The sequence below is a fragment of the Xiphophorus hellerii genome, chromosome 14 (genome assembly GCF_003331165.1).
Source record: "Xiphophorus hellerii strain 12219 chromosome 14, Xiphophorus_hellerii-4.1, whole genome shotgun sequence".
NCBI lineage: Eukaryota > Metazoa > Chordata > Actinopteri > Cyprinodontiformes > Poeciliidae > Xiphophorus > Xiphophorus hellerii.
Genome location: NC_045685.1, coordinates 21,670,444 through 21,694,286, shown reverse-complemented (window position 1 = coordinate 21,694,286; position 23,843 = coordinate 21,670,444). Strand labels below are relative to the sequence as shown.

General features: G+C 39.9%; 1 protein-coding gene across 1 annotated transcript; it reads right to left on the bottom strand.

Annotated features, from left to right (window-relative positions):
- Positions 1-1,167: 1,167 nt before the first annotated feature.
- Positions 1,168-22,158, bottom strand: LOC116733438 (N-acylneuraminate cytidylyltransferase-like). The gene is made up of 8 exons (XM_032584294.1): positions 21,950-22,158; positions 8,766-8,908; positions 8,531-8,686; positions 8,275-8,411; positions 7,387-7,481; positions 6,311-6,593; positions 6,067-6,229; positions 1,168-3,741 (listed from the first exon to the last, which is right to left on the bottom strand). The coding sequence occupies exons 1-8, from the start codon at positions 22,156-22,158 to the stop codon at positions 3,527-3,529; spliced, it is 1,401 nt and encodes a 466-aa protein (XP_032440185.1). The 3' UTR covers positions 1,168-3,526.
- Positions 22,159-23,843: the final 1,685 nt, after the last annotated feature.

The following is a 23,843-nucleotide window of genomic DNA, read 5'->3' as shown; positions in this document are numbered from 1 at the left end:
TAACTTTACTAAATAACACAAAATATTGCAATCAAAAATTGAATATGTGTCACCTATCCCTCCTTCTATGTACTGGATGTAGTTTTTGTATTTGCTCACTTGATTACATTTTGGCATACTATCAATAATAAAGACAAAGACATTGATGTCACTAGGTTTGTTGTTTTTCTTTTGTTCTTAGGCTTAGTCCCACTTATGTCAATGAAAAAAGGTAATTTCACATACTGCAAATTACATACTTACCTCTTAACACCACAGGTTGTCACATATTAGGATAGACTTTTTGCTTACTGCAAAGAACTAATCAAAGAAAAGAAAAGATTGCCACAGTGTTTCTTTTGATCATGTCCTTATATATACGTGCGGTGAGGTTCATAGCTGGTGAGGTACTGACTTAATCATAATCAGATTTACAAATATAGACCCCCTACATGGCATCTTTTACATGCCATCCATGTAAAGTATATTATTAATATAGATATGATTAATTTCGTGCTGTGCTCCACAGCAAAGGAAAAAACCGTTAAAATACAACTCAAAACCAATTCTTTCTCGCTCTCTGTATTGCCATGAGGTAAGAGAACTGCATGCCTCACCTGGAATCTGCAGTTAGCGAGAGGTTGCGCAATCCCAGGTGAGGCTCAGCTTCCTGCTGCCTCACCAGCTTCGCTTCCGGTCATTTTAATGGGAAAATACGAAAAATTCAGCGATTTTGAAGAAAAAAATAACCAGAATTGGTTAAGCTAAATGAAAAATAAGTACTTTACAGTACAAACCACAGGGTGAAAATAGCAATATAAATTATTTTATCATTATATATTATTTTTCCATGATGAAAGGTGAGGCTCTGCCTCTCTATATACACACACACACACACCTGTCCCACACTGCCCTCGTGTGGAAGGTTATATCTTAATATTAAGCAACTTGTAATTTTTATTTGCCATAACTAAGAAATGCCACCTTTTATGCAAACATCCCTGTTCTCTAGCACCTCTTGTAAAATCTAGTTAAGACACAAAAAGTATGAAAACCACACATCTATTCTCATTTCCTCCTTTATTGATAATACCTTAATATATCCCGTTATTTAATCAGGTAAACCCTGTTGAGATCTAGATCTCATTTTCAAGAGGGACCTGAGCATTATTAATGATTGGAAACAAATGTTTTTTCCCCTTTATTGAATCAAATCTACCAGAAAATCAGTTTATACAGGTACTCCATGATAACATTTAATTTTCCTGTCATTAGTACTATAATAGTGATAAAGATCAATAAACACAGCACATTTAAGCTATTACAGTGATTTTAGAGCAGACAGAAATCAACAACTGCAATTTGGTACAAAACCATATTATGTGCAGGACATCAGTGTTAAATCAGACAGATCATCAGAGCAGAGTTAAAGCAGCAAAGGGAACCCAAACATAATCAGTGCTATCTGTAAGAGTTTATGAGCCGAATGTACAACAAACACAATGAAACGGTATGAAATAGTGGAAGAACGTCAGATCCAATACGTTCCTGTGAAAACCAGCAAAAAGATTTATTCAAGTGTCTTTGCTCTTAGCCAGGGGTCACCAGCCTTTTTGAAACTGGGAGCTACTTCATGGATCCAGAGTAACACGAAGGTAAATTTTCTTGGCTCAGCCTTTATAACAATAATACATGTATGTATATATGATTACATGCTGCCTGATCATATTAATGTTAGGCACTACTGACAATAGTTATCAGTAAGGACAGATATGGTTAATTGCTATTATGTGGTCAGAAGTTCTTAGTTCAGAGTTTTGGAGATTTTCTGTGTGATTCTAAATTGCCCACAAGTGACTGAGAGTCTGGATTGGTGCTGCAACACCTGCAGCTGCACAGCTGTACGCACTGAGTACCTTGAGATTTTCCTTTGAATAAAAAGAATAGTTATCGTATGTTTTATTTTCTAACCCTCTTTACTATTAGTAAAATTGTGGCAAAAAAAGATATTCAACAGACTGTACACAGCTGTGTACAGTCTGTTAGGGGTGAGGTAGGGCAAAGCCTAAATCTGATTGGTCAGTTTGCTTTTGTTCATTTCACGGGTTGGTGTTTTTCTGTAAGCTAAAAATGAATGAGTGGAGTTTGAACCTCCTGTAGTTCTAAGATCCCGCCTGAGCTTTTTACATTGTGCGGTTCTGGCGGGTCGCCGGTTTATTCGCCTTTTTTTGTGGTTTCGCAAACTGAACAGCTGACGGGTCACCCGCTGGCTGACACCAACAGATGTTGAAAAAAAAGAAAAGGTCAGACAGATCGGAGAGTAGCACAATGCACAAAAATCAGCACAAACCTAAACCACAAGACGATGCTAAATAATAAAGACATGGAAGTGAAGCCTGACCTTGTGGTTCACGGAAAGAGGAGAGTGTTGATCGCAGGTCCAGGTGGTGTCAGAGGTTCAGAGGATGAGAAGGTGAAGCAATAATATTTGCTTAATTTCTACTCTACTTTCACTAGATTAAATTCAACTAGATTAAATGGTTTAACCCGCAGTCTTAGCGCGACGCTCAGGAAGAGCAGCAGAGGTCAACTGACAGGTGACCCATCAGCTCTCCAGTTCAGGAAACATCAAAGAAGCTCATAAACCGACGACCCGCCAGAACCGCACACGGCAAAAAGCTCCGCCGGGATAAAAACGACCGATCTTAGAACTACGAGAGGTTGAAACTCCTGTCACTCATTTTTATCTTACAGAAAAAGCGTCAAGCTGCCAAATAAACAAAAGTAAACTGGTCAAAAAGATTTAGGCTTTGAGTGCCCTTTGACCCCCAGAGACTCAAACAGATGTGTGCTGCGTACAAGATGTTTTGGCACAAATGATCTTTTTTCCTCCACAATTTTGTTAATAGTAAAGAGGGTTAAATAATAAAATTCCAGAAATTATTCTTTTATTTTTACTTGAAGGAAGATCTCAAGGTACGCAGAGTATGTACAGCCGTACAGATGCAGGCGCCGCTGCCCTCCGATAAAATCCTGCAGGCGTCTGCGCAAAGTTCTGAACTTTAACCATAGAAAAGAGTTTTATACATAAAGCAATTTATTTTAAACGTTTTTTATCATTTCCTTTTTTTAAACTCTAAACATAAACAAATGTTATTACTTTAATGTAGAAACATTAAATTAAATAATTTCTTTGGCAGTGCTCCCTAATGACAATGGCTATTTTTAGAACTTGCTCTGACTGACGAGGTGCCCTCGGGCAACCGGGGCCCGCAGGCACCGTGTTGGTGACCCCTGCTCTTAACTTTTACACAGAAAACACAGAAATCTGTCTTTTTATTCAGTAACCCATAGCTTGATTTAGTTTTAAAGTGTAATCTCACCATATTGCCTCTGGATGTTTTATGAAAACCAACCACCAGATTTAGAACAACAATCAAACAAGTAAACTGAACTAAGACATGCAGAAACAAGAAATCAGTGATTTTTAATGACCATCCCAAGTACTTCACACAAAACGTGTCGCATCTTAATCCAGGTTCTGACATCAGAAGCAGTTGCGGTCGATCAAATCCTGCTTCATCTGGAGCCTGGCCTGCTGCTTCTGGAGCAGGACGTGTTCAACGAACTCCCACACAGCGCCCGCCCCGCCGCCTTGTTTGCAGGCAAACTTGCCGGCCCTGATGGCGTCGGGATGGGCGTCTGCAGGCGCCGCGCTCAGACCCGCCAGGTGCAGACAGCTGGCGGACACTGCGTCGCAGCCTGGGAGGAAAAACTCAGGTAAATATTTACTTTACTGCTCCACCAACAGGACGGCCATTAGGAGGCTAGCTCACTTCACAGATTTCCTACGTCTGTCTGTTTAAACTAATTTAAAATGGCTTAAAACATTATAAATGCAGTAAAATGTTATGCTTACAGGCCTTATTTGTATGAAAATAATTTTAATAGCGAATACTTGATGCTAGAACATGATTGTTGGTAGAGGGCGAGCATAAAAACCTTAGTTTGTGTCTTATTTTGTTAATTTTAGCCAAATATAATAACCACTTTTTAATAGAAAAGATTGAACTTTTACCACAGGAAAACAAACAATAAAATATATTGCACCCGCCCTCTATAACAAAATCATGTTAAAGCAGGTTAAAAAGTTAATACGTTTTTTTTAACTGGAAAGGAATAAAATGAAATAGTTTTCTATCCTCTATTTTTTCCCAGTTATTCAGAGCTGAAAAATACCTCAAATTAACATTTTTCCAGATTGCTGAAACTTGAGAAATTACTTTTACCCAGTAAAATATTTATTTATTTATTGTACTTTATTGCAGAAAATAATCTGTTAGTGCTTAAATAAATAAATTAAAGAAATCCACATTGGAAGCTAAATGTTAAGCTTAAGCGTTTGGTCAAATCAAATCGAAGAAAAACAACAGCAGAACTCAGGAGTATGTTTAATTGTGAACGCAAAAGCATTTCCACACGCACAATGCGAAGGGAACTCAAGGGGTTGGGATTGAACAGCTGTGTAGCCGTAAGAAAACCTCTAATCAGTAAGGCTAACCAGAAAAAAAGGCTTCAGTTTGCTAGGGAGCATAAAGATTGGACTCTGGAGGAATGGAAGAGGGTCATGTGGTCTGATGAGTCCAGATTTACCCTGTTCCAGAGTGATGGGCGCATCAGGGTAAGAAGAGAGGCAGGTGAAGTGATGCACCCATCATGCCTAGTGCCTACTGTACAAGCCTGTGGGGGCAGTGCTGTGATCTGGGGTTGCTGCAGTTGGTCAGGTCTAGGTTCAGCAACATTGTGTGCCCAAAGAATGAGGTCAGCTGACTACCTGAATATACTGAATGACCAGGTTATTCCATCAATGGATTTTGTCTTCCCAAATGGAACGGGCATATTCCAAGATGACAATGCCAGGATTCATGGGGCTCACATTGTGAAAGAGTGGTTCAGGGAGCATGAGACATCTTTTTCACACATGGTTTGGCCACCACAGAGTCCAGACCTTAACCCCATTGAGAATCTTTGCGATGTGCTGGAGAAGGCTTTGCGCAGTGGTCAGACTCTCCCATCATCAATACAAGATCTTGGTGAAAGATTAATGCCACACTGGATGGAAATAAATCTGGATGGAAATAAATCTTGTGACACTGCAGAAGCTTATTGAAACAATGCCACAGCGAATGCGGGCTGTAATCAAAGCTAAAGGCGGTCCAACAAAATATTAGAGAGTGTGACCATTTTTTGGTGGCAACTTTTTTTTTGGCCAGGCAGTGTAATACACTGAAGGAAACCCAGTCTAGCCACCAACACCAAAAAAGCAGGGATGTAAAACTCATTTTTATTTTGGACAACATCAAGATCAAGAATGCCTTTAAAGGGTTGATAGTTATTGGGTAGTTTTATTAATAATTTTTTTTTAAAGGTTTTGATGGCTCTAGTGGCCTTTATTTGAAAGTAGTTCTACAGGAAACAGGGTATTGAGAGAGGGTACGACATGCGGCAAATGTCTCCAGGCCGGGGGTTAGCACGCCCCACGTTTGGAGGCCTTAGTCCTCGAAGCGGACATCGCGGGCTCGACTCCCGGTCCCGACGACCTTTGCCGCATGTCTTCCCCCCTCTCCTCACCCTCCTTCCTGTCTGCCTACTGTCAAAAAAATACGAGCCACTAATGCCGCAAAAACTCTTCGGAGAAAAAAAAAAAAAAAAAAAGTCGCCAGGCCAGGAATCGAACCTGCGACCACTGCCACAAGGACTAAGGCCTCAATACGTGGGTCCTGCTTTACCCCTGCACCACCACAGCATGCCCTTATTAATAAATTTTGCTACAAACTGTTAAAATATGAACGCGAGCCTCGACTTGACACATCTGTCCAACAGTTTCCAGTTTATGTAGATTTCCTTAATCTACATAAATCTACATATCCTTAATCCAAATTTCCTTAATCTTATCACCAGCAGTTGATGACTATAATCTTTAAACTATAACATTCATTTTCTACAAAATCTCTTGAAAATTTAAGTATTTTTGAAAACATCAACCAGACTAAAGTCAAAAAAAGTTTAAAAAGTCCAGATTTTTACCCATGTAGGCCACATCCTTCCAGTCCAGCTTCTCCTTCTCCACCATCGACTGCACATCTTTTAGTGGATCCTTTCCAACTACCATCACTTCGCAGTCCGTCATCATCTTCAGTTTAAAACGCATCTGTCGGAGCACATCTTCCTCAGAGATCAGCAGCACCACCTGGAGGACAGGAGGTGTAATGCGTTACAGGACACTGGTCAAAGTTTCTCCTTTGACGTTAATAAAGGCGACAGATCCGACCTTCAGATCGTTTTTCTGCAGCTTCCTGAGTCCTGCTGTGTCTCTGCTGTGGATGGAGACACTGAATCCTTCTGTGTCTCTGCTGTGGATGGAGCCCTTAGCAGAGGACGCTTCAGAGTCGGACACGCTAGCAGAGACCACTCCAGAATCAGTGTCACACGGGCCACCAGCAAAGGACACTCCAGGCCTGTCCAGGGACCCAGACAAGTGGACCCGTCCATCTGTCAAACATCCAGAAACTTCACAGAACATCAGAGACACTCCCTGGCCAAAGTATCCATACCTGTTGGGAAAAGCAGAGAACCCAAACATAAAAATAAAGTTCAGCAGGATGTCCAGATGGACAAAATACTAATATTAAACAAAGTTAGAAATTAAAATAAAAGGTTCAAAGGTGAATTCTCAAGAATCTGAAATAATTTAGGTTGTTTTTAAGAGTAAAGGTAACTTCTTATGCTTTCTTGAACAGATTGAAATAGGTATGAGCTATAAAATACATGTTTATTAAATTTTTTGCACAAATTCATTCAAATCCACAATGAGATTTCAGTCTGATCAGTTCTGTTTTAGGGCGTCCTGTCACTTTAAATCCAAAGCTGCTGCTGGCCACGCCCCCAATTCAACATTTACACTTGGACATGAAAATGGCTGCAAAAAGATGCGCAATTATACAAGTGTACATCTTTGAAAAGCAGAAGTGGAGCCTCCTGCACAAATAACAAGAAAGCTTAAAATGGTCCCGCCACAGTAAATCGACAACAAAATCCGTGTCTTTTCCAGCAGCCATCGTACAGCAGTAAAACTAGCTGACCAAATGTTCTGGAGCTCTGCTTAGGTTGCTAGGTAATGGGCTGCGCTTTTCTTGGGTTGCTAGGTAACAGGCATTGCCTGCTGATTTGTCATGTTATATTCCAGAGGATTTTTGAGACAGCTCATTGTCCAGACACCTAAAATACAATTTATTTTTATTATTAATACAATTTAGAAGCACTAGAAACCTAAATGAATGTATACAAATGTGCAAAATGTGAATTTTGCCTCATAGATCCCCTGTAAAGCAGTCGGTTTAAATTCACCTGAGTACTCTCTGCTCTGCCACAGGCCAGTCGATGTCCACGTCGATGTCCACGCTGTGCTCCGGCTCCATCTCAAAGTAGGCGACCCGACCGCCCTGCAGAGAGTCCGACACAAACATCAGAAAACCTCCAAACATCTGGAACTGATGGACACAGGTCTAGAGAAACATCTGCTCATCATAGGACAGAGTGCCTTTAATTTTCACCACCTAATAAAACAGCTATTATTGGACATTTTCTGCCCCTTACTGCCTGAATTTTGTGTTTTTGCCACTAAACGTTAAAAGAGGTTTATTATTTAAATGCAACAAACATGAATTAAAGTTTTTAGTGTGAAAATTGGTGAGCTAGGCATAACTCTGACCACAAGATGGCAGCAAAGTAATGCCTTTAATTTTCATCACCCAATAATTTAATTAGACAATTATTTTAATCTATTTATTACTGCCTGAATATTCAGCTTTTGCGAATTGAAAAATAGATATTTAATTTAAATGTAACAGACATGAATTTAGGTTTGTAGTGAATTAGGTATAACTCTGACCACTAGATGGCGACAAAGTACTCTTTGGTGGTTTGAGGCAAATTCACGACTATAGTCAACAGAGGAATAAAAACAAGGTTAGAGAGAAACAAGATCAAAATTATACAAACATCCTCAAATTAATACATAGATCCCTAATAACACTTGAACAAACGTCCCCAAATCAAACCTTGGATCCAAACTTGTCGTCATTGACAAGCTTCTGGTCTAATTCTGGCTCAATATCTGACCACTTTTTGGTAGAATTGATTTAAACTTGTTGGTTTTCTGGCACAGATGTTGCTTTTAGGGAAACCTTTGGATCAAATTGTCAGTACTGAGAGCTAAACATTCAGAACAGCTACCTGCAGCCGTCCTTCCTTCATGATGAGGTCTCTGGTGGCGAAGTAAAATGAACCGTTCTCAATCAGCTCTCCGTTCCAGTCCTGACGCCTTGGACGCTTTGCAGGGTCCAGATTCTCCGGCTCAGTGCATTCATCACCTGTAAGGAAGGACGGACATGTTCTGCTGTAGGTTCTCTGAAGCTGAACAGAACAATTGAACCCTGATTGAGTCCAATTACAGTCAAACTGGGGAATAGCAGGCGTTTGGTGAACTCACTTCCTTTCTCGACCTCCTTCCAGCGGAACTGGTATCTCCGGACCACGGAGAAGACGGAGTCGTATCCGTCCTCTGTGATCTTCTTCAGGGCCTTCTTTATGTGAGATGGATGGAGACACGGAGACGTAGCCTGGATGTTACAGACCACTGCCACCTCTGAACAGGAGAAAAACTCATCTGTGATTTTCCATTACCAACGTTTGGGGCAACTTGTGTCCAGCTGAGCTTTTCCTACTTGGATTTTCCTTGAGAAACTCCTGAATTGTCTCTAAGGAAGTGGAGTCGTCCCTGGAGACTTCTTTGCTCCTCCGGTGGACTTTGGCCCCCCAGGATTTTGCAACTTTTTCAATCTCATCGTGGTCTGTTGACACCCAAACACTAAAAGACAAACAAAAAGTTATGTTTATTTATAGCTGCAGGACAGTCCAGCAGATTATATGAAAAAAGAATTAAATATGATAAAAAACAACAACAAACATTACAATGTCTTAAAAGCAACTCTAGACAGGTGGGTTGTTAGTTTTAATTTAAAGGAACTCAATGTTTCTGCAGTTTTCTGGAAGTTTGTACCAGATTAGTGGAGCCTAAAAACTAAATGCTGCTTCTCCATGTTTGGTTCTGGCTGTGGACCTTGAAGGACTTTAGAACTGGAGTGATGTGCTCTATGTTCCTGGTTTTAGTCAGAATGCCAGCAGCAGCGTTCTGGACCAGCTGCATCTGGAGGATTTTTTATTCAGACCTGTGAAGACACTGCTACAATAATCAATGCAACTGAAAAAGTTTCCTGGAATCATTTTAAACCCTGGAAATGTTCTTCAGGTGACAAAAGGCCGACTTTGTAACTGTCTTTATGTGTCTCTGAAGGTTCAGGTCAAACCCCAAAACAATCATAAGCCGTCTTGTTTATGTATTATAAACTCTGAGTTAGTTTATAATACATAGTGTCCTACAGAGGTATCCATACACCTTGAACTTTTCCATTTAGTAATATTGCTACTCTTTAGAGATGTTATGTCATGTTTAGCTGTGAATTGAAAAGAACAAATATTTTTCCATATAAATAAATATGAGATTTGGGTTCTTAATCTACCAGCTACAACCTTAAATTTGCCAAATTTTCTCATCTAAGTCACCAATTTCCACATCTGGTCACAGATACACAACTGGACTTGGATCTAGAATCTGGAAAAGGGGGCGGAGCTTAAAGCTGCTGATTTTCTTTTGTTGAAATGTGTTTGTGGGCAAACAGGAGCTGTAACCATGGTAACAAAACAACCACACTGTGAAGATTATTTTTTACACTTTTACCAAATAAATGTTCAAATCTTTTAGATTATCGATATTGAAAACATAAAATTAAATGTAATTTGCTCATTCTCTATAAAGAAATAAACATTTTGATATTTGGTTAAATTCAAGCATTTTGTGACTGGCAGGATTTTAGCTCTAATTTGGTCTGTTGTGATGATGTGTAACCATGGCAACAAGGTACTAGTTTTACAACTGTGAGCAGTTCAAATGCAGTCATTATTTATTAATTATTGTTTTTTATTTGACCATAATTTAAACAGGTTTTCTCATTGACACCCAAGATCTCATTTACAAGAGAAACTGGTTTTGAAAACAGAAAAATGAAAGTAATTAATTGACTCAATTAAATCAAATAAGCTAATAAAATATGAGCTTAAAAACAAGAGCAACTTTTATATTAAATTATTTGCTTAAGTCCATCTGTAAACAATCCAAGCTCAAACACAAAACTATAATGTAAAACATAATAGAACATATTACAATTGATAAGATTAGAAATGCATTTCAGGAAATGCAGCCTATTGAAAGTATCCTTAAATAGATTGCTTTTCTCCTTATAGAGATATTATTTACACTTTCACACATAGGCCTGTCGCGATAAACGGTAAATCAAGTAATCGTACGATAAATTAAAACTATCGACGTCATTTTAATTATCGGCATTATCGTCTCTTCCGGCCTTTTTCTCTTTCTGTTGATGACACCGAATGAAAAAAAGGCTCAACTCCGGTGCTCTCCACTGACTCCTCCCTTCCTCATTTCCTTAGTGGAATCATTTTAAACCCTGGAAATGTTCTTCAGGTGACAAAAGACCGACTTTGTAACTGTCTTTATGTGTCTCTGAAGGTTCAGGTCAAACCCCAAAACAATCATAAGCTCTCTTTTATTCATGTTTCCTCTGAGTTAGATTAGATTATATAGTGTCCTACAGAGGTATCCATACACCTTGAACTTTTCCACATTTAGTGATATTGGTACTTTTTAAGGATGTTATGTCATGTTTAGCTGTGAATTGAAAAAGAACAAATATTTTTCCATATAAATAAAAACGAGATTTGGTTTTCTTAATCTACCAGCTACAACCTTAAATTTGCCAAATTTTCTCATCTAAATCACCAATTTCTACATCTGGGCACAGATACACAACTGGACTTACATCTGGAATCTGGGGAGGAGCTCAAAGTTACTGATTTTTATTTGTTGAAATGTGTTTGTGGACAAACAGGAGCTCAAACACAAAGAGAATATATCAGACAGTAACCATGGTAACAAAACAACCACACTGTTAAGATTATTTTTTACACTTTTAACAAATAAATGTTCAAATCTTTTAGCTTATCAATACTGAAACCATCAAATTAAACGTAATTTGCTCATTCTCTATTAAGAAATAAACATTTTGATCTTTGATCAAGCATTATTGTGGGGCCCTGATAGTCTGAGGGAGCCTTAGTTTGAAAAATTTCTTATTAGCTACCAGATTTTTCACATCTTTTAAAAGAAATGGTTTCAAAATAAACTCAACTGGAAGTGGTTTCAAATGGAGGCTTATTCTGACCTGCTGTGAACTGCGTAGCATATTTAATGTTTAACTTAGTTTTAGTGCACTAAGTTGAAGAGTTTGTTTGCCTCTTAACTGCGATCAATTGAGACACAATCAGCCACAAGGTCCTGAAACAGCACAGTGTTGACACATTATCTGTGTTATAGTAAAGCTTAATTGATGGATTATATGAAATGTGCCAGTTATGTTTGTGTCAATATGTAACTTCCCATCGGTACAGACGTACGTCACATGTGGTGTACCCCAAGGCTCAATCCTGGGATCCCTCATATTTGACATCTACTACCTCAGATTATAACAAGCAATCAGATATCAAAACTATGCAGATGATACATAACTCTACATTACGATGTCACCAGGTGACTCTGAACCCACTCTAGCGCTAATAGAACAGATAAATGTCTCCAGCTGAGCAGAAACAAAACTGAAGTTATTACTTTTGGACCTAAATAGGAACGATCTGGAGTCAATGCACAGCTTCAGTTATTAGAACTAAAAACCAGAGATCAGGGCTGAAATCTGGGTGTAGTGATGGACTCTGACCTGAAGCTTCAGAGCCACACAACGACGGTTATAAAGTCGTTATGTAACTATCACCTGACGAACATTTCCAGGATTAGAGGACTAATGTCTCAGCAAGATCTAGAAAAACTCATCCTTGTGTTTATCTTTAGTTGCATTGATTACTGAAACTGTTTCTTCACAGATCTGCCTAAAACAAATCAATCAGATCCAGAATGCTGCTGCTCGCGTTCTCACTAAAACCAGGACGTTAGAGCACATCACCCAGTTCTACAGTCCCAACACTGGCTCCCTGTAGCTCAGAGAATGGACTAAAATACTGCTGTTAGTTTATAAATCACTGAACAGCTTAGCACCACAATACATTAAATATCTGCTGTTGTCATAGCAACCTTCCAGACCTCTCAGGTCTTCTGGTTCTGGTTCTGCTCTGCATCCCCAGAACCAGAACCAAACATGGAGAAGCAGAATTCAGGTTCTATGCACCACAAATGTGGAACAAACTTCCAGAAAAATGCAAAACAGCCGAAACTGTTAAACAGTTGATCAGGTAAAAAATAATTGATCTATGTTAGTTATTTTTATTTAACTAAAAATAAATCAATACATGTGATGTATATTTGCTTGATGATTTGACAAAATGTAGTATTTGCATGTGTGCCATATGATGTTTTTATAATTTAAAGCACTTTAAACTGCCTTGTTGCTGAAATAAAAATAAACTTGATTTGACTTGAAAATCACCATCTGTCTCTGTTTTGTATATATAAAAAAATTGTTTTTTTAATAGAGTTTGAAAATATAAACTCAGGAGAGAGAAACAGACCGAGATGAAGATAGAAAGAGAGACAAAGGTAAAGAGAGAGAAGAGGAGGAAGAAAGGGAGTGGACCACAGATCCTGTTAAACTCGTCTCTCTGACTGAACAGGATTTACTGTTCAGTCAGGAGGCATGACGTCTCAAAGCCGTTAAATATGGGTGGACACATCTTTCGTCGCCAATACAGGATATTTGACTAGGAGAAAACAAAAGGACAGCAGCCACAGCTTTACATCCTCGTCTACTGTATGAAAGTAGGGGGTTAAGGGTCAATATAGGACATGTCCAACATTTAGACAAAGGTCATCCTGCTGTGCAGATTGTATTTTATCTGAGAATGGAACTGTTCCTTTGAGTTGTTTTTATAAATAAAAGACATTAAACCTTTGCCTCGCGGACACAAGATAAGTACGGTAACTTAATGTTAGACTGTGAGGAATCTGTGAGGTTAGAGAGATGAGATATCTGCTGGTATCCGACAGTTTGTTTCATTTATGTTTTATACATTTAAAGAAGGACATCCGTCATTAATGATAATCTCTCGGACCCAAACCGCCGTCCGGCTCCAACCCCAGATCCATCGTGATACATTTTCTGGAGTATACTATGAAGGAACTTGTGCTCCGTTCTGCGTGGGGTAAGAAAGTGATACAGCTGAAAGGAAAGCGCGTGTTCTTCGATCAAGATTTCCCCAGTGATATCCTCGCTAAACGTAAAGCATATAATCCCATCAGGAAGATCTTAAAAGAGAAGGGACTTCGCTTCCAGACCATGTACCCATCCAGACTTCGTGTGTTTTACCAGAACGGCCCTGTGATTTACAACAGTGCACAGGACGCGTCTGACGACATGAGGAAGAGGAACATGTTTGAAGCGGCGGGTAAACCAACGGAGGACGCCTCCCAGCCCAAACCGGGACCCTTCTCCTGGGAAGGAGCGAGCGGAATCCAGCGGTGGACCCGGGAAACGCGAGTGAAACACATCCAGGAAAAACTTAGGGCCTTCAAGCGCAACGACAACACCCTGTAACCTTCTTGTGAATTCCTCTGCAAAGTACGAATATTATGGACGACCGCAGATCTGGGAACAGACATGCTTTCTCCATGGGCGCTGCCATGATGGACGAGAGACGATGGGCAGCACTGCGAGGAGCCCCCTGGGATTCCAGGGACTCTCCTCACTACTCTGAAGGTGGAATGGTACTTCACTCTTGGAAGTCACGTATGTTATGTGTTTTGTTGTTTTGCAGACCCCCCTTTGTTCACCAGAGCACCTGGAAAATAATAGGCATTTCTTTTTTTATATACTAATGACAGAAGTGAAACAACAATATAAGGTAATTACTCTTAATGTTAACGGCTTACATAATCCCATTAAAAGAGGCAAAGCTCTTGCAAAGATGAAACTAGAAAAGCAAGATATAATTTTTTGGCAAGAAACATATTTCTACTGCTGAACATGAAAAATTATGTAAAATGGGGTTTAAAAATGTGTACTTTTCTTCATATGCAAAAAGCAGCTCTAGAGGAGTAGCGATTTTATTGTCCAACAGGCTGAACTTTCAGTTCTCCTCACAAATTAAAGACAAAGAAGGACAGTATAAACTGGTCAAAGGATACATACAGTAGATCATAAAGAAGTAACCTTACTGAATGTGTATAGACCACCCGGAAATAATACACAACTTATTAAGAAAATTTTTGACATGATTGCAACAGAAGTATCTGGGATATTGATATGGGGGGAGACTGGAAAGTTCACTTAAATCCTTTTCTGGACTCAACCAGCAAAATTACAAAAGCTCAGACAGAAGCAATATAGATTAAAAGAATGCTTAAAGAATTAGGGTTGGTGGATGTATGGAGGAACTTAAACCCTCAGGATAAAAAATACACCTTTTTTTTCTTACTCTCATCAGATGCATTCAAGATTAGATTATTTCTTTATACAAAGTGCTGATAAACATAGAATAATAAACTGTGACATCGGGGTGAGAGATATATCTGATCATGCGGGGGTGTATATGACACTTCACCTGGATAATGATCGTAAAAAAACCCTGTGGAGGCTTAATAATAGTTTATTGAATGATACTAAACTTGACAGCTTCGTAGAAAAAGAATTCAAAGACTATATGGACCACAACAACACAGAGGATATTTCTCCCTGTATCTTATGGGACGCAGCAAAGACTGTTCTGAGAGGGAAGTTAATTATGTGGTCCTCCCATAAGAAAAAAGAAAAAGAGAAGTGTTTTAAAAGATCTTACTATAAAATTAAAATCTTTAGAAATACAGCACATGGAAAATAATAATGACCACACCCTGCTACAAATAAGAGAAACAAAACAAGCTCTAAACTGTTTATACGAAGACCAAATAGAGAAAAAAACTACATTTATTAAACAGAATTATTATGAAAATGGACCCAAATCAAAGAAATGTATTGCCTGGAGAATACGTAAACAACAAACTGATAGATTTATACAAAAAATTAAAAATCCAATAGATAAAATGACACACCACTCTCTAAAAGACATTAAAAAATCTTTTGAATTATGCTACACTCAACTATACACACAGCCTCACTCAGCAGACCCGTCCTCAGTGAGAGCATTTCTTGCCTCACTGGATTTACCATCGATAGGAACAGATCAAAATAACAGGCTAACACAACAAATAACTGAGGAGGAGATTAATAAAGCAATTTCAAAAATGAAAGGGAATAAGATGGCAGGTGAGGACGGCTACCCGGCGGAGTGGTATAGACACTTCCGAAAATTATTTACTCCTCTGCTTAAGAATTGCTTTAATCATGTACTTTCTGGAGGGGAAACACCACCATCTTGGAGAAGAGCGGTGATCTCAGTGATTCCTAAGCCAGGTAAAGATAAAACAGAATGTGGTTCATACAGACCAATATCAGTTTTAAACATTGATTACAGGATATTTGCAACAATATTGGCTAAAAGGCTCGAATTTATAATTCCAGAAATTACAGACGCAGATCAGACCGGTTTTGTTCACAACAGACAAACCCATGACAACGTGAGACGGGCTCTTCACCTCATAGACCCAATGAAAAACACAGAATCGATAGCTGTTAGTTTAGATGCAGAAAAGGCGTTTGATTCAGTGAGTTGGGACTATCTTTATTTGGCTTTGGAAAGATTTGGCTTTAATAATCAAATTATAGGTTGCTTTCGATCTCTGTATGAGTCACCCTCTGCCAGGATTAAGATTAATGGGGATTTATCAGATAAAATACAACTAGGAAGGGGCTGTCACCAAGGCTGCCCTCTCAGCCCCACATTGTTTGCGCCTCTAGCACAGGCCATCAGAGAACACAAGGATATTATGGGTGTAGCCATTAAAGGCACAATGCACGAGATATGCCTCTATGCCGATGATGTGCTCGTATTGCTAACTAACCCGGAAGTCAGCCTACCTAATCTTCTGTCTTTACTCAAGACATTCGGCACTTATTCAGGGTATAAATCAAATCTACAGAAAACACAGGTTCTCTCATTTAACTATCAACCATCAGTAAAAATTCAGAAAATGTCCGGGTTCAACTGGCACAATACATTTATAAAATATCTGGGAATTAAAATTCCTGTAGAGTTATCTAATCTTTTTGAATGCAACTATATCCCACTGACAGTAGAGATTAGGGCGGATCTACAACATTGGTCTCTATTACCCATGAATCTACATAATTGAATAGATATAATAAAGATGAACCTTTTACCAAGGCTTCTTTATCTTTTTCGGGCCTTGCCTATAAAAGTACCTGACAAACAATTTCGCGATTGGGACAGAATAATCTCAAATTTTATCTGGGCTAAACAAAGACCGAGAATAAAATTCCAGACACTACAGCTGTCAAAAGAAAGGGGTGGATGGGCTTTACTACACCTAGAGGATTATTACAGAGCAGCACAGATGAGAGTGTTGATGGGTTGGTGTGACCCAACATGTGAAGCTAAATGGAAAGAGATAGACCTATCTTACAGTGATATACCTCTACAATCCTGGCTCGGAGATCATTGTCTTATTAAAAAACATATAGATTCTGACCTACTACCCTTATGGATAAAAGTACCATTGGACATATGGCATAAAATATTAAAGCAAGTAAAGACTGAAAGAAATGCTCGAATTCTAAGATGGCCTGCTTATGATAGAGATTTTCTCCCTGCAAGAATGGATAAGAGATTTACACAGTGGTCACAAAAAGGCATAACAAGTTATTGGAAGATTACAAAGAATAATGAATTAAAAAGTTTTAAACAACTTCAAGATAACTATAACCTGGAAAAATGTGACTTTTTAAGATACCTCCAGTTAAGACACTACTACAATAAAAGTATAAAATATTTGGAGGAGGATGAGAATGGTATACTTAAAATCCTATTAGATTCGAGCAACGGAAGACCTCCCAAAAAAACAATATCCAAACTATATGCATGTCTACGAACGGAGAGGAAATGTAATACAACATATATTAAGACTAAATGGGAAAAAGAAGCCAAAATAACAATAAATGAAGAGGTTTGGTTAAATATATGCAATTCTGTGATTCACACGTCAAGTTCTGGCCTGTGGAAGGAATTTTCCTGGAAATGTATGGTGCGTTTTTTTGTTACACCTAACATTAAAAGTAAACATTGTAATGATACTGAAAAGGCAAAATGTTGGAGGAACTGTGGGAATGTGTCTGCAGGACATTTTCATATTTTTTGGGAATGTATCAAGATTGCACCCTATTGGTCGGAAGTGATAAAAGAAATCAATACTAAAATGGACTTAAATTTATGTTGTGATTTTTCTGTGGTTTTCCTGGGTAATTTACCTCAGGAACTGCAGAAGTCTGATAGATACCTCCTACTAATATTATTAGCAGGTGCAAAGAAAGCTATAACTCGCCGGTGGCTTGATGTGGAACCACCGTCATGTTTGGACTGGAAGGACATAATTGAGGAAATTCACGCAATGGAGAGACTGACTTTTTCATTAAGGCTTGCCACTTATAAATACAATAAATACTGGAAGAAATGGATCACTCATTGTAGCTTGACACCAACTGTATAATTTATGTAATTACCTATTTTCTTATTTTTGTTTTTTCCTTGTTATCACTCAACTGCTCCTGTCAAACTAGCTGCTCTGTAATTTTTTGTTAGAGGGGGGTCTAACTGTTCAATGTATGTATGTGTGTCTCTAAAACTGCAAAAATAACAAAAATAAAGTTTAAAAGAAAAAAAAAAGTAAACTCTGGTCCACCTACAATACTAGGTCTTGGCTTGGTTGAAGTGAATTCTGGTGCGGTTTGAGTGCATATGTGAGCGCCACGTAGGCCACTCCGAAAGCAGAAAGTGTACTATAGTGTGTTTTTTTTTTTTAGCAACATCTCAAAAGTTGCATTCTACTAAAAGTTTACCCTAATTTCAGCCCAAGAAATTTCCATCTTCCAACTTTGAGAAATATTCCTAAAAATCACCCTTTGGTCCCAATCGGCTTAGATTTCCTGGAAGGAAAAGCTATGAAATTAAAATTATGTGTCAAAGTAAAAGCTGACATGATGGCCACTTGCACACCTAGGCGGCCTGTCTTAGTAATAAAGACCAGAACTAAAAGTCTGTATAACAGAGCAGCAAAAAGTCATATAGGTATTTCAGAAAGCCTGGAGAAATGTTGCTCAAGAGAACATGAAATACAAGAAAGTCTGGCTACTTGGAGGCAAAATAATGACAAAGTAATGAGGAGTGTCTCTCCCTACATTCCCTTGACTTCATTTTCAACCTTTCTGAGTTGATCCTGGTCCTGAGGCCACACTGCTCTGCATGCTATACTGGTTTTCTCTGGTTGAAAACAACCTTCTGTGTTCATCTCTAATTTCTTATTTCAATTTTTCCTTTGGCTTTGTTGATGCAAACGGTGTAACATTCGACCAGTTTGTGTATTTGGGGTTGAATTTTAACAGTATATCATCTTTATGGCTTCTAAAATAAACAGACTAATGTTTTTCATTTGGCATTCTTAGTGCCAAAGCACATTTTATAAATATACTCAATCAAAAACAGACTGTAGAGATTAAAATGCCTATGATTGAGTGGTAGCAGTAAACTACAGAGTCATCTGTATAAAAATAGAAGGAGGCACAGATTAGAAAAGTAGGCTGTAAATAAGATGGATCCAGAGACGGAGCCCTGAGGTACACCTTTTGTAATTTGGTATTAGAAGAAGTTCAAGATTTTAGGTTTCGCACTATGCAAAAATATGTGTTTGTAAACTGCGAATCCATCAACTGGTATTGTTTATATCAAGATGCGTTTTTTAATTATGGTATTAAATTGAGAATATGTATATATCTTCATTTTTACGTTGAGGCGCTGGATGTTTGGAAAATTATTCTCTCTGGTTTTAGACACTGTGTGACTGGAAGTATTTTTGATCTAATTTTCTACTGTTCTGATGACATGTAACCGTGGCAACAAGGTACTAGTTTTACAACTGTGAGCAGTAGTGATGTGTCGGTCGCTAACGATCCGGCTCTAAGAGCCGGCTCTTTGAAGTGAACGATTGGAAACGGCTCCACAATGGGAGCCGTTTTAGGATCCTGTTTGGGAGCCGGGTTTTTTTCTACAGTATATCGCTGTCTCTCCGCCTCCCTGTCGTTGTGCTTGTGCTCTGCAAGTGCCAGAGCCGATAGTTTTTCCCCACATCGTTTTTTTTTGTCCTGAGGTGCCTCGCTGTCTCTCCCGCCCTTTTCCCTCTCCTTGCGTGTTTTGCTCTTCTGCCAGTGCCAGAGCAGAGAGTTTTTTTCCCTCGGTCGGTCCACTGCCCTCATGTCAAGCATGTGCTCCACACATCTGACCAATCACACATAGTTTCAATTAATAATGTGGTGGGAAAACACTGAAAAAAAAGTTTCTCCACTTTTTTGTGGAAACGGCAGGCAGTTGGCCAAACTGTATAGCGTTCGTCGGCAGGTGTTTATGTACAGACACTCACTCAGCGGTCAAGAAGCACAGAAAGAAGGGGAGTCAGTGTGAGAACTGAATAGGTGAAAATAAATGAGTGACAGAAAACGGAGCAAGATTTGGACTCATTTTAATGCTACATCAAGCTCCAGGGCAGAGTGCAGACTGTGCAAAGTCAGCATTTCCTATAGTGCAGGCTCGACAAACAACCTGCACAGGCACATGCGGACATCACACGCATCGGTATTGCTGGAGGAGTCAAGGCCAGAAAGGGAACCACAACCTTCTGACAGCGCGAGTGCAACAACTACTGCAGCTGCTTCTTCAGGTGCAAGAACATCAACTGTTCCTTGTTAAATTATTTATTTGACAAACAGGTTTAGAAGTGGCTGAAAATAATACTACTAAACAAATAAAATTATTAGTATGTAAAGCAATTTAGAAATGAAACTTAAAATAATATTGCTAAATAGGCTATATAAATAAATATTATATAAAATATAATATTTTGATGCTTCTTTTTTCAGGTATGTTACCGCCTCCAAAATGCTGAAACTGTGCAGGGGTGACAGCAGAGCACCAGAGCAGAGTAACCACAGAGAGCGTGAAGGAGTTGGTGAATTCTCTCTGTTCAAGCATGGACACAAAATTCCACCGGATGGAGCACAACACAGTTCTGTCCGAAACCACCATCCTCAACCCCCGTTTCAAAAAGGTGGCCTTTAATGACAACCGAGCAGTCGACGAAGCCCTCCAAAGAATAACTACAGCAGCATCAAGGTATCGGCAGTCATCTCACCTGCAAGGGGGTCATGGAGGAGAGGAGGGAGCAGCAGCACGTGAGCTGGAGGAGCCCCAAGCATCGGCTGTTTGGAGGTTTTTTGAGGAGCGGGCAAGCGGAGACACTGCAACCAGGAATCCTACAGCTGATGCTATTCTGGAAGTGAGGTCCTACCTTGAGGAGCCTCTTTTCCAGCGCAGTGCCGACCCACTGAGCTGGTGGGAGACAAAGGCACTGATCTATCCACATCTCTCTCACGTGATGGCAGGTAGACTGTGCATAGTGGCAACATCCGTCCCCTTAGAGAGGATCTTCTCTAAAACTGGACAGATCATAACGGAGAGAAGGAACAGGATCCTGCCAAGGTGTTTCTCAAAGCCAATCTGTAAGTCTTTGAGTGATTTAATACAGTGAGTTCTTCATCTCTAGTGGTTCAAAACTTGTGTTGTTCACATGTTTTTTATCCTTCATAGTTTTATACTTTAATTTAATAGCAATGTATTTGATATTTGTATTGTGGCACCTTTTCTGTTATGAAGCTGCTTTGATACTTTTTCGTATTGTGGAGGGTGTTTGTATTTATATTTAACTGTTTAATTTATTTTAAGTTATTTTTGTGGAAGTGGTGCTATTTTGTGATAATTTAATTGGTTATAATAAAAGGTTTATTTATAAAGCATTGTTATGCGGCATTTTTACTCATCATAAGTGCTTAACAATGTCGATAATGAAACAAAATATTATAAAATTAGGTTTAAGCTATTAATTAATTAATAATGTCAAAAATATATATGGGGAGCCGTTTGGGAGCCGAAAGAGCCGGCTCTCCACAGTAAGAAGAGCCATTAGAGCCGCATATCGAAAAGGAGCCGAAAATCCCATCACTGCTTGCTAGGTCGATCTGAGTTTAGGTGCGTTACTGTGCATTTATCTCGTTAACGGAACGCTGCATGCAGTGAGTGTGTGTTCCAGGGTAATGTTTTGGTGGTGGGACTGTTTTTTCTGTTGGATGCTCGCTGACTCTGGTGTGGACGTATAAAGTTCGTCTGCATCGGCGTTAGAGCACCTAAACCACCCAGCTGTACTCCTGTTCGGTTATCTTCATTAAAGAAGGATTAACATTATTCCCTCCTGGAGTGGTTATTATCCTGCACCTTTACAATCCATCCGACGGCCCGTTAACAGTATACTTAAGTAGATTGTTTTTAAAGATATTATTTGCACTTCTACAAAGTGAACTTGCCAACTCTGCTTAAATCTAAACTTTTATTTTAAGAAAATTGACACTTTTAATGCATCGTTGAAACAGTTGAATTAAGGTGAATGATATTCTCATTGTCAAGCTGTGTCAGAATTGTTCGCCAAGGTGGACAGGCCCTGCAGTGATGCCAGCTTGATTTTTTTCTTCTAAAGACCAGTATGGACGTTAAAATCTACCTGTCAAACTCTCCCGAGTCGATGGCGGCTCTCAGCACCCAGCCGATAAGAGGAACCCCGGCCAGAGGTTTGATGTTCTTTAGGGGGATCCCTTTGCTTCCGCCTCTAGCCAGAATTAGAGCCACTGCGTCTCCGGTTCGGCGCTTTTTCGGACTCTCAGCTTCTTCTGTCCCATTGTTCTTGGACAGGCCTCGTTTGGGGGCAATCATACAGTCTCCTTGGCACAACTCGGGACCGCCGAAGAATGGGACATGGATACGAACCAGGAGACGGAAACAACCAGATATTAGTGACGTGACCAGCAGTGATGGGATTTTCGGCTCCTTTTCGAGATGCGACTCTAATGGCTCTTCTTACTGTGGAGAGCCGGCTCTTTCAGCTCCCAAACGGCTCCCCATATATATTTTTGACATTATTAATTAATAGCTTAAACCTAATTTTATAAGGAGCCACAGGTGCATTGATCACTACCAATGTTGCAATAACCACATCCTTTGATTCAAGCATTCGCTGGATCATATGGAATGTAGAATTCCAGCAGGTGACAAACTCCTGTTTGAGTTTAAGCTCTGCCATAGACATCTGCCACTGGGTGGATTTAAGTTTTTGGGTGGCTGCTGTGCTTCGGTGGAAAAATTCCACTATTGCCTTCACTTTGTCCACAGTGGGCTTCATAGCCCTCAGAGCATTTCTCACAGATAGATTAATGGTGTGTGCCAGGCATGGATGGTGTATCCATTTCAACAGCTGGATGGCTCTTGTAATGTTGGCTGCATTGTCTGTGACACAACACACAACTTTGTTTTCCACCCCCCCCCCACTCTCTTGCCGCTCGGAGGAGCTCTTCTGCCAGGTTTTCGGATGTGTGCCTGTCACTAAACTCCAAACAGTCCAGCAGAGATGACACCATACTGTAGTTTTCAATGAAATGGCAGGTGACAGACATAAATGATGTGGTGGCGCGGGATGTCCAGCAGTCAAGCATACAGCTGAGGCTCTCTTCACCCTTTCTTGCAGGGAGGCCCGTGCTGCATCATATAGGCCTGGGATTATTTTCTGTGACAGGGTTTTTCGGCTGAGGAGGGCATACATGGGATTGAGGGCATGGCAGTAACTCCTAAATCCAACATCCTCTACAATGGAAAAGGGCTGGAAATCACGTGCCACCATCTTGGCAAGCTCCTCATCGATTGCGCTCTGTCTTGCTGGAGTTAGAGACTTCTGCAGGAACTGCTTCATAGAGCTCTGGGTTGTGGATGCAGGAAGGTGGGATCCAGGCTGGGATGTAGGAATGGGGGCAGACATTGTTGCTGAAGGAGCAGTTGATGTTCTTGCACCTGAAGAAGCAGCTGCAGTAGTTGTTGCACTCGCGCTGTCAGAAGGTTGTGGTTCCCTTTCTGGCCTCGACTCCTCCAGCAATACCGATGCGTGTGATGTCCGCATGTGCCTGTGCAGGTTGTTTGTCGAGCCTGCACGATAGGAAATGCTGACTTTGCACAGTCTGCACTCTGCCCTGGAGCTTGATGTAGCATTAAAATGAGTCCAAATCTTGCTCTGTTCTCTGTCACTCATTTATTTTCACCTATTCAGTTCTCACACTGACTCCCCTTCTTTCTGTGCTTCTTGACGCTGAGTGAGTGTCTGTACATAAACACCTGCCGACGAACGCTATACAGCTTGGCCAATTGCCTGCCGTTTCCACAAAAAAAGTGGAGATACTTTTTTTTCAGTGTTTTTCCGCCACATTATTAATTGAAACTATGTGTGATTGGTCAGATGTGTGGAGCACACGCTTGACATGAGGGCAATGGACCGACCGAGGAAAAAAACTCTCCGCTCTGGCAGAAGAGCAAAACGCGCAAGGAGAGGGAGAAAAGGAGGGGGGTGGGGGGGG

Coding starts and splice junctions, on each gene's coding strand:
- LOC116733438 (XM_032584294.1), bottom strand. CDS start 22,158: ATGATTGCCCCCAAACGAGGCCTGTCCAAGAACAATGGGACAGAAGAA. Junction 8,412..8,530: donor GAAGGAGGTCGAGAAAGGAA/GTGAGTTCACCA, acceptor CCTTCCTTACAG/GTGATGAATGCACTGAGCCG. Junction 6,594..7,386: donor GCAGAGCAGAGAGTACTCAG/GTGAATTTAAAC, acceptor TTTTCCCAACAG/GTATGGATACTTTGGCCAGG.